General features: G+C 43.0%; 1 protein-coding gene across 1 annotated transcript in view; it reads left to right on the top strand.

Annotated features, from left to right (window-relative positions):
- The first annotated feature begins 4738 nt into the window (after window positions 1-4738).
- SMARCA1 (SWI/SNF related, matrix associated, actin dependent regulator of chromatin, subfamily a, member 1) overlaps window positions 4739-11639 on the top strand; it is a 34560-nt gene continuing 27659 nt past the window's right edge. The window contains exons 1-3 of the mRNA XM_041485314.1: window positions 4739-4894; window positions 9040-9126; window positions 11389-11555. Of these exons, the coding sequence (XP_041341248.1) occupies window positions 4814-4894; window positions 9040-9126; window positions 11389-11555 (335 nt within the window). The 5' untranslated portion in view covers window positions 4739-4813. The remainder of the gene's footprint in view (window positions 4895-9039; window positions 9127-11388; window positions 11556-11639) is intronic.

Raw genomic sequence — 11639 nt, 5'->3', positions numbered from 1 at the left:
AAAAAAAAAAAAAAAAAAAAAAAAAAAAAAAAAAAAAAAAAAAAAAAAAAAAGTTAGCAAAAACCTGCGTAGTTGGGAAATACAGGGATATTAGAAGACTTTCCAGTACCACAATAAAGCTCTGGCTACTAAAGCCTGGATTGAAAATGCAATATTGGGATAAAGTTGTAAAAACAAAGAGTATTTGTACAGCTATCAACACTTTGAAACAGACACAAAGCACACATCAGCTATTTTGTTATAGTTCCCAATGCTGAATGTGGTCTTGCATTTGCAAACCCTTTTGGCAATGCCAGAGACTCTCCATTGGGTGAAATGAAAACTTGATACAGAAAATTGATGTGTTGGTACGAAGCCTGCACCACAAAAACCCCAACAAACAAACAAGAGAAAAAAAGAAACAAGCGAAAAAAACCCCAAACCCAAACAACAAAGCCCTCACAAAACCTCTAAGCAACTACAACAAAATCATGCAAGCCCTTTTCTACAAGAATATTCAATATCAAGTCTATGAGGGCACACTGTTGCCTGTTAGTGATGCAGAATCAGGGAGCATTTGTTTGTAGCCATGAACTGCACTGCTCTCATCTCTCGGCTGCTGCAAAGCCCTACAGCCACGGATATCCTCAAAAATGGCATCTTCAGCAAAACCTGGCTTAGGTGGCACAGAAATGAGTGGCACATAAACCAAGAGCACATTTGAAAAGCACCTTCTTTATTGTAAGCTTTAGAGGAGGAGTTCTAGGCTTCTTTCTAATCCTATGAACAAGAAAATAATCTGGAACTCTGAGGCTGGTAAACTTGGAATGGAACCTGTGAAATAAGGAACTGAATGAAACAGGTAAGTGCAAGAATGCATAGAACTGTGCTACTGGACATAGCCAAGGCTACTTGTAGAGAAATAGCCTGTTACTAACAGCAATATTAAAATAGCAACACTTGATATGAGCATTTTAAGCAAGTAGGCAGCACTGCTGCAGTGAGGGCAACGTGTGGTTACTGTGGTTGATCACACTTGGAGGCTGATGTAGGCATGGAGATAAAGGTGGCAGCTATTCAAGTCAACTTGCAAATATCCCAGAGGTTGCTGTGTTACCTCCAGATCCTGATGTTTATATATAAAGCTGGATTATAAAGCTGTTTATTGCTTACAGTTAACATGCATTGCACAGTTGTGGTTAAAGTTAATTGCTGGTATGATTAAGCTAGAAATGACCAGTGTCCTAGAAGTGGATGGACTACAGCATTCACTGGAGAGCCTCCTGAATGTGCATGTGGGAGTGAACAGATCCCAGAGTAACAGGACACAACCTTCCCAAGGCCCTTTTTAGCAAAACCCTTTTGCCATTCTATGGGAAAGTGCTATATGTACATGATGCAGTTATCGAGGTAATTAAACAACAGCTAGTAAAAGATAGTTTACAAAGTAATTTTTATTATTTCTTTCCTATTTCTAATCAGAATAGTTTCAAGACTGAGCAGCATTCACATCAAATAGTCCTCAGGCTGCCGGATCCCCTTGTCAGGACTGCCACAGCTGAGTACAGGCCGGTGTTGCCACCTGGTGGCACCTGACAGCGGCACTGCCACTTGGAAATAGGACTTTCAAGTCGGCAAACGCACACATCACAACTGATATCTAAAACACATTTTATTATTTAAGCTGTTGCTTTCTACAGAATCAAAGTTTTACTGCTAACAGCAGATCACCATCCCCACGGTGCATTCACATGGTTCCATTTCACCAACACTGAGTTTCTTTGCCTGGGAGGCCAACTCCTCCTGCTTACCAACGGGCTCAGAAGGTCTTTGAAGGCTCCTCTTTTTTCAGCAGGTGCCTGCATAATCCTCTCACTCCCCTTCTAGTCAGCAGCCATAGCCACTGCTCTTCAGCTCTGGTCTGAGTTACAAACCTGTTGCCAGGAGTGGCCTTGCATGGATTTGGCAGATTCTTGGAGTGTTGAGTTAATTTGTTCTCGTGAATTCAGCAGCCTGCTGGGTCACAGCTCCAGCGTTTGTCAACTCACACAAAGTGGCTTGTAGAGCAGCTTGTCCTAGAAAGTATTTCCACAGAATAATAAGATTTTTTTAAGAAGTTACCCAAACCCAGTTATATCTGTGCTAGAGAAATGAAAACTGCTACAGTTTGGAAAAGGTTGAGTAATCACTGACCAAAATTTTAAAATCTTATGGAATTACCTGGCTAGTATATAAAATGTCACTGGTTCTGTATCTTTACATATTTCAGCAGTGTTTAAAATACAAGTGAGTAAAAGTGAGCCTGCAATTTCTCTTTTTAAATCTGACAAGATAACATCATTTTCATCATACAGTATGTTAAGTGGCATCTTTCTGAGATGGGCAGAGGAGGCCTGCTAAATTGGGGTGAGGGAGACCACACATTCAGCTCTGGTGCTTATATCTGGCAGATTGTAAAATACAGAGTAATAAACCTGGGAAAACAAGGAGCTAACAGCTAAATCTACAATGTAAACAGGACAACTAGCCCCTTGCTTCCCAACACATGAAAAAATAACCCCAAACAATTGGATATATTCAGTAGAATTTTTCAAATATGACTACAAAGTCTAGTATACAAAGTAAGTACAAAAAAGCACTTCCTACTTTTTAAAATGAATTAATTAGATTATTACATGATAATAGTGTTGTGTGACTAAGTGATTTTTTCAGCCATTGCTGTAGATCCACAAGGAGTACATTGCATAGTCTAAGAGAAGCAGCTAAGAACATATTTGCAAAGTGTCAAATGTAAATGTGAAGCACACAAGCAAAAAATAGCCAAAAGAGATCTTTCATAAAAGCAGCAGCTTGATTGTTTTGTACAGCATGCAATGTTCCTGTGAATTCCAAGGAAAAAACAAGCTGTGACAAACACTTGAGAGTGTTCTGCATAAACAGAAGCTTCAAGCATTTGAAAGTGGAGAAGGAAAGTCAGATATTATTAAAAGTAGTTAGTGTACTATTTGCTCTGAAGGTTAAGAACAACCACATCATGGACTGGAATTTTCCCACCTTAGAGACTTTCTCATGGCTAACGGTAAACTTCATTTTCTAAAGAGTGCTGCTTGGAAAAGCTATTTGGAGTACTCTTTCAAAACCAGTCACATGACTCTTCTCAATTGCTCTATGAAAAATGTACTTTCCAAAGCTTTTAAAAATAAATCATGTGCAAGGGCTACTGCAGATGCTGTGGGCCTTGCTTTTTTTGTGGATGATGCAGCATACACAGAAGGTGCTAAATAATTTGGAACAGCACTGTTACTGCTTTGCAGCTGTTTCACAACATGAAAAAGGGGAGTTTGGAGCTTAGATAGTCTATGATGGGCCATAAGGTAGATACTGAATTTCAGAGTAATCAGGCAGTCTTGGAAACAGTTCAGACATGTACTGGCACTTCATTGGAACCAATGTATAGATGGAATAGGTCTCAGAAGTTTTTCTAAATGCAGTGTATGAGATCTGCAATAACCCATTTGCTCAGCTTAGTTGTTGAGTTATGCAAAAAAGGTTTTGATAATAGTTACTTAGCTTTTTACTGGACTGAAGTAGCATTTTTCGCTCATTCTGCCTACTGGGCTAAGGTTTCATTGCTGCCACTGGACAAAATGCTCATGCTACTGCCTTTGTAAGTAACCACAAGGGAACATGGCTGATTTGGAGCTATGGTTTTTATGTCTGCCAGTTCAAGGACTGTTTTGGGGTTCTTTAGCAGTATGAGCAAAGTTACAGCTCAGCAGCTGAAAATCTGAATGTCTTGCATGGACAGTCAGAAATATGTGCATTGCTAGTAACTAAACTGAGTGGCTTCATTACTGCAATTTTCAAAAGAAATACGCAAACACTGCTGAATTTAAAATTGCTCAGGAAAAAAAATCCTGGGAGCTATTTTTGCTTTGTGAGCTCCACTGGTACCTCAGACCTGCAGATGTTGTTATAAATGAGATCTCATTTATAACAGTGTTAACAGATGATTTTCTCTCTGGTGCTGCATGGAGCAGTTTAGGAAAGCACGCTCGCCATTTGCAGCAGGGTTTGGAACTGCTGCGCTGAACCCAAAGCACCGAGGGCAGCAGGACGAGGGACGGGATCCCGGCCCCATGCCCGGCTCTGGTGACATCCCCACCCAGCTCTGGGGTCCCCAGCGTGACAGGGACATGGTGGAGTGACTCCAGAGCAAGGCACGGAGAAGGCCGGGAGGCTGGAGCACCTCTGCTGTGGGGACAGGCTGACATGGCGCTGCTCGGCCTCAGCAGGAGGCTCTGGGGAGATCTTGCTGAAGCCTTTCAGTTCTGGAAGGGGCTCATGACAGGGGGAGAGCAACTTTTTACATGGGCAGACAGGACAAGGAGGAACGGTTTTGAACTATGAGGAGAGATTTGGATTAATTATTATTAAGAAATTATTTAATGTGAGGGTGGTGAGACACTGGCACAGGTTTTCCAGAGAAGCTGTGGCTGCCCCTGGATCCCGGGAAGTGTCCAAGGCCAGGCTGGATGGAGCTTTGGAGCAACCTGGGATAGCGTAAAGTGTGTGGGAAAGCATAAAGGGGAGTGGAACAAGACGGTCTTTAAGGTCCATCGGCCCCCACATGGCGCTGTGGCGTTGCACAGCTCTGAGGGGAGCCACTGTGCCACCCGGGCGGGCCGGACCAGCAGCACCGCCCGCCCCCGGCCCGCGCAGCTATCGCGAGAGCCGCGCGGCGCGGGCCGGGCGGAGGGGCGGGGCCGCACGGCGCGAGGGGCGGTGGGGCCGTCCCCGCCCCCCCGCGGCTCCGGCGCCCGCCGAGCTCAACATGGACCCGGGCCCCGGCGAGGAGCCCCGCGCCTCCACATCCTCCGCCACGGCCGCCGCGCAGGAGCCCGGCGCCGAGGAGGTACCGCTCCGCTCCGGGGGGCCCCTGCGGGTGGTGGAGCCTGGCCCGGTCGCCCCCTCCTGCAGCCCCTGCTCGGCCCGCGGCGCCCCGGCCGTGAGGCGGCTGCCCCTGGATCCCGGGAAGTGTCCAAGGCCAGGCTGGATGGAGCTTTGGAGCAACCTGGGATAGCGTAAAGTGTGTGGGAAAGCATAAAGGGGAGTGGAACAAGACGATCTTTAAGGTCCATCGGACCCCACACGGCGCTGTGGCGTTGCACAGCTCTGAAGGGAGCCACGGTGCCACCCGGGCGGGCCGGACCAGCAGCACCGCCCGCCCCCGGCCTGCGCAGCTATCGCGAGAGCCGCGCGGCGCGGGCCGGGCGGAGGGGCGGGGCCGCACGGCGCGAGGGGCGGTGGGGCCGTCCCCGCCGCCCGGGCCCCTCCGCCGCGGCCCGCGAGCGCCCTGCGGGCCGGCCCCGCCCGGACACACCCCCGCCCCCGCGGCTGCCCTTCGGCATCGCCCCGGCAGCGGCCGCCGTGCCCGCGGCCCTGCGATGCCCCCGGCCCGGCCCTACAGCCCGGACCCGGGCCCGGGGCCGTGGAGCCCGTGCGGAGCCCCTGCCAGCCCCGCGGCCTGCCGCTCCTGCGGGGCCCGCGTTCCGGAGCCCCCCGCCCTGTTGTTTTCTTTCCCGTGCCCCGGGGAAAGCTGTCCCGGAGCCGGCAGCTCCGAGGGCTCGGGGAGGGAGTGTCGGGAGGGCGGCCTGGAGAGTTGGCGGCTGGCAGGGGTCAGGGCCTCCTCCTGCCCCTGCCCTGCTCGAATTGTGCCCTGGTGCGGAATACACCCCTCGAGAGAACACGTATGGCTGCCAGCCGCCTCTCCTTAGCTTTTTGGAAGAAAGACACAAGGCATGTAGAAAGTGACGTATTCAGGTATCCTTGGAAACAGAACAAGATTTAACCCGGAGAATGAATCTTAGAAAAAACTTAGTAGGAATGAGGACCTACATCATATATTTATGATACTGGAGAAAAGTGCAGAACTACTGATAAGAGTACATTCAGGTGTTTTATCCCAGTTACTGACAGCCCATTTTGCCTGTAAAGAATGTTTGAAGTTTTATTTTATTATGCATACAGTTATGGGATGCTTTACTTGGTTGCTCAAGAGAAAATGTTTAAGGGTTATTTCTCTGTTATATTCAACTTACTCTGCAAAATTTTATGCGTGTCAACTGTACAGTCACAGCATCTGCGTAACAGTGGCAGTCATGCAACCTGTTGTGCTCTGCTCCCCTGTCAGTGTTTTAGTTCATAAATATACTTCATAAATACTATTCATAAATAGTCTTTGTTGTACTACCAAAGCTGTCTTACTGGCTATTTGAAAACGTATTTCCACCTTGTATATGTGAGTTGAACCCTGAAGGAACCCTAATTTAATTATTCTTAGTGCATCTGTTTAGAGTTTTCAGTAGCACAAGTTGCAAGAGTGAAGTCAGCTAAAGCAGCAGCAGCAGTTCTTGTTCCCAGTTGTTTGTTTAGGTATTCATGGGGCCTCCTCACTTTGGGACTGTTAAACTTTCTGAATAGAAGTCTCTCAGCCTGAATTTGGGAATTCTGCTTAGGGTAGTTTAATATTAGAAATTTTAAGGGGAGTATTTTGTATTTTTGGAATACTCAGGATCTTTTGAAAGTGCTGTGTGGATGTTGTAAGGTGTTTAAATGACCCCAGTTTTCAGGGGACTGTTTAATCTGTAATGGAAATAGGTTCTAGAGTAGAGACAGATTGTTACTGGCGAGTTTCCTGAGCTAAAAATGAAACTACTTTTGTGGTGGTGAATTGCACAGAGACTTCTGCTGTTCTGGTCCTGACAAGTCAGCCCTCTACGTGATGAAGATATGTTGTGTAAAGTTTCTAGGGAAAAACTCTCAGACTTTGTGAAGTATTTTATGTTTCTGTGTTGTATAAAGCTACATGGTCCAGTTGTTAGGGGGAAGTGTTCTTACTCATACCAAAATCTAGTGACTGTCAAAGTGTAGATTTTTGTAATTCAGAGCATTATGCAGAAGCAAGTCTGGGTATGATGCCTGTCCCTGCCTGCCTGGCACTCCTAGCACAGAGCAGTGCTTCAGTGAACCTGCAGCAGGTTCTCCCCATTGTGAGGAGAGAAGGGGCACAGCAATGATGTGTCATGTTTGTCACTTTCACTGGCTTTTGACAGTCTCCTGCTTGTTATTTCTGATACTGTGGAGCCATCAGTATTCAACAGAAACACTGCAGTAAGAAGCTGGGGGGGGCAGGGACAGTGTGTTTTCTCTTTAAGGTGTACACTGTGATTTTATTGTGCTGTGGCTGTGTGTGCTGTGGTCAGCTCATTTACTGTTTTAACTCAGAGTGTGTTATTCAGAAATACTTATTTCAGAATAAATTGTATTTTATGCCACCATAAGTTTTATCCTTCTGGGAGAATCTGAGTAAGAACAGAACTGGCATTGCAGCTGTCTGCCTTGGGGCTAAGTAAGATAATATTGCATGGCAATTTGTTTGGAGAACTTTCAGTTTTAAGGGATTCTCATAATACTGAGTTGTTCTGCTTGAAGAAACTTCATACTTCTCTGAGGTAGACAGACAGCTTTTTTCAAGTAACACATATCTATCTAATTTATTTCTAGGGCGAGTGAGGGAGATGCCTGAAATGGCCTACTGTCAATTTGTTTTCATTTAAGGAATAATTTGACACTTCACTTGAAGGACTGGACCTGATATTAGCAATGTCAGTCTGTATTTTTGGAGTGTATGTTATTTAGTAATGTAATGGGGGTGTGAATATACACATCTGTGTCACCTCTCTTTGGCATGTTGGAGTCACTTGGTTTTCTGAGATGAGCTGATTAACTGTGTGATGGAAGAACATTTAAGTGAATAGAATATTTCTAATGCTACGTATTTGCAACATTTGGCCTTACACAGGTGAGCTGGAGCATTTATAAAATCATTAAGCTGTCAAGCAGCTTCATTATGCACTTAGTACTGTTCACCTCTGCAGAGAATTATGGCTTTGGGCCAAACTTGGAGCAGTAATCTCTGACTTCAGAAAATATTCCTCCCATTTGCATGATTGTGCTTAAAGAACAAGCTGGCATGTGTATTCATCAGTAAAGTTCTGAAATTTAAATGCAATGTTGCTTAACAGATTTTTAAATATTTGGTACCATTTTGGCCTGGTTTTGCTACTGGCCCCTGAATAGTTTAGAGTAATTATTATTTTAATGTATTTAATAATAGTGTGATATTTAAAGCAGATTTGTGCTCTGCACTATTTTATGCAGACATGCACTCTTGCAGTTCCTTCCAGTTTATTCAGAGCTTTTCAAAAACATTTTTAGAATTTAAAGCATCTCAAAATCGATTTATTTTTTTATTGGCATATTTCAAAGACCAGTTAGGAAAGTTTTCCTTTATTAGGGAGGGAAAAAAATCTACCACTTCATCATTTTACCAATATAGTTGTGAAAAACCTGCTTTGAGCTTCACAATTGAAGACAGCTATGAATCTCATAAACTGCAAAAGTTACATTTTAGTTACAATTCCTTAGATTTCTTTCATATATAGTAAATAAGGTGGTTCTTTTGCTGTGTGAGAGTGTCCATGGAGTTGTTGCTGCATGGATTGAATTGGTTGGTTGTCTGTCTTCCTAGGTTTATGGTTAAGTGTAGTTAAGCTGTGTTTCCAATTGAACTTGTGCCTATTCATCTGGAAGTGGAAACAGAAAAAACCCAACCGAAAAGCAAGTGTCAGCAGCTTACAATTAAGAATCTGACAGTTAGAAACCAAAACTTTAAATTTTTTAAAATATCATTTCAAGATACTAAACTTAATTATGCATTTACAGTGAGATCTCTGTAAAAGATTAAACTTAGTTCTCTTTCAGTAATTTCTTTCAATTTGGATCCTGTGTGTAGAGATAGATACGTCCACATCATCGTGGACATGATGCTTTAGGTAAAATGATTAATGCACTCTTTAATTTTGAGATAATTATTTTTAAAAAGTAGCATGCTTGTCTTGCAGTTTTTAGGTTTGTTCATTTTGCTGTAGTTTGATACATTTTGCTAAAAAAGTAAATAAACTGGTATTTATGGAATGTTTAATTTTTGAATTCCAGAAAAATGATCCCCCATTCCAACTCAAACTTCCTCCAAAGGCAGCTAGACCTGAAAAAGAAGTTGACCCAGAATATGAAGAGAAGATGGTAAGTGCTTTCATGAGAAAATGTACTGCAGCTTTTAATGGCACTTGGTTGTTGGAGCAGGATCAGCACAGTTACAAGGAGCTATTGCAGCCTGGATGTGTCAGGAAAGAAAACCAAATCAAGATTCATGTACATGTCTAGGCCCATGTCGTGTCTCACAGTGACTAACAGGTCAGGTAGTGGTAGTGCTGTTAAATACTGTCCCATTATTCTAAGTATTTTTGTCTGTCTGGTTTTTGGAGTTGTAGCCTGTGATTTTTATGCTCAGTAGTTGTCAGGGGATTTTTGCTTTTGTGGTTTCTTTTTTAGTTATCCACACCCATCTGTGGTAAGAAGCTACTATTCAGTGACATTTTATAGTTACAACTCTCCCCATTTTGTTTTGAATTGGTCTCTGTCACTTTTATTTGATGACTCCTTGGGTCATGTCAGAGGCATCCTTAAGCTACTTCTTACTTAATTGAAATACTGAAGCTGCCAGTTTCTCTCATATAAAAACAAGGCTTTAAATATTTAAATGCCCCATAATATGTGTGCCGTAACAATGCAAAAGAGGATTTGTCCATGACACCAGTGCTGGGAGCTTGTAGTGTTGGAGAGGAGATGTAACAGGGTAGCTTCTGTGTTACAAAGAGGCAAAAACCTGCAGGACTCCTTGGGTCATATTTGTAGTAAGTTCTTGGTTTAAGCTGGTACCTCTATCTTGCATCGTTTTTAAAAGCTTTAATGTTAAATGGATGCCAAATAATCCATTGAATGGACTGGGTATCAGAGAAGTCAGGGAAGAATATAACTGTTAGACATAGAAAAATTGATACCTACATGTATGAACACATAATTTATAGCGAAAGAGAAGAGCAACATTGAATCTGTTCTTCAGGAATGAATTGAGTAAACAGCTAAACTTGTTTCACATGACCTTACAACTTCTCTAAATTACAGGGTTAGTTCAGTTGTCCTAAGAGGCAAAGGGATTACATACCAAAAAACTACCTTTTATCAATTGTGCAGTTGTGAGCTAGACCTTTACTGTTTTATCAAGATGTACTGTTTATACTAAGCCTATGATATTGCAGGCAGAAAATTATATTGTTTCATTAATATAGATCGTTACCAACAATGATTATTTTGCCAAACGATCGTGTATTGTTTGTTAACTATGAATCCTCTGAGTGGATTTGTTTTTATCCTGATGATCATAAACATCAATGCCTCTACTTCCGCCTTCTATAATTTCTTTTTCATAAAGGTTTTACTTGACAACCGAATACAATGTAAATATCAAGTCATTTACAGAAATGATCCGATAATAATGCAAGGTGGGGAAGAGCAGTATTTTTTTTTCCCAGGCGATGTTGGTAAAGCTCTTTGGTGAGTGGAGCGCGGTTAAAGAAACGCGGCGCCCTCGTGTGGCGGCATGGAGCATTGCACGGCAGGATCGTTCTGCTGCCCTTTGCTTGGCCGTTCTGCTCTTGTTGATTCTTGCTTGCTGCAAGCGACCTGCAGAAAGGCGTTCTCTGGGTCGGGTATTCCTTGGAAAGGTCACGATGCAGAGCTACGGTTTCACTTCTGTCCTTGATATCATGATATGTGAATGGGATCACATGGACATTGCCTTACATGGTGTTTAGATTTTCATAAAGAAACTGATAACAATTGCATTCTCTCAGACAGAATTTGCATTTTTTCATATTTTTCTTTAAAATGATGTAGCGTGTTGTCTTCTAAGTATAAGGAAGGCTGTGTTTTGCTGCGTGACATAATGAAGTGCATGTGCCCCATTGAGATGGCAAAATGAAATGCTCAGAACATGAAATCTGACAGCAAAATTCACAAACTTGAGTGAAAGCAGTTCAACCATTACTTCAGAAATAGTTCTAAAAGCAGACCTACTACGTTGTTGTCTTTGATCAAATCCTGATAGCCTTGAAGCTGATGAAGTTCTGCCACTGACGAGCAAGGTTAGGATTTCATCCCTTACTGCAAGTCGTAACTTTAGTTTTGTCTTTATCTTTTGTAGACAAAGATTAAAGCATCCTTTCACCACTGCTGGTGTGCCATGAAGCAGCTCCAGCTCTGTTTCACAATGCTTGTAGCCCTCTGAGTTGTCTAACAGATGGTCTTGTCAGTTTTTCTTCATATAAGTTGCTCTCATGAGTGTCTGAATTCTGTTTCTTAACAAAAATACGTTTTTATGAAGAAAAGTTATCTAATTTTCTTTTTTTTTTTTTTTTTTTATTCTCTTGTCCCTTTGGAATCCAGAAAGCCGATCGAGCAAAAAGATTTGAATTCCTCCTGAAGCAGACAGAACTTTTTGCACATTTTATTCAACCTGCAGCACAAAAATCACCAACATCTCCACTGAAAGTCAAGCTGGGACGGCCACGGATGAAGAAAGATGAAAAACAGAGTTTGATTTCAGCTGGGGAGTACGTTTTATTTTTATTTCTGGCTTCTTACATGTTCAAACAACTTAAACTTTTGACATAACTTGTTTAGAGAGTGTACATAGA

This window comes from Pyrgilauda ruficollis, unplaced genomic scaffold (assembly GCF_017590135.1).
Source record: "Pyrgilauda ruficollis isolate IOZ18807 unplaced genomic scaffold, ASM1759013v1 scaffold7, whole genome shotgun sequence".
Lineage (NCBI taxonomy): Eukaryota > Metazoa > Chordata > Aves > Passeriformes > Passeridae > Pyrgilauda > Pyrgilauda ruficollis.
This window is presented reverse-complemented; position numbering and strand designations above follow the sequence as displayed.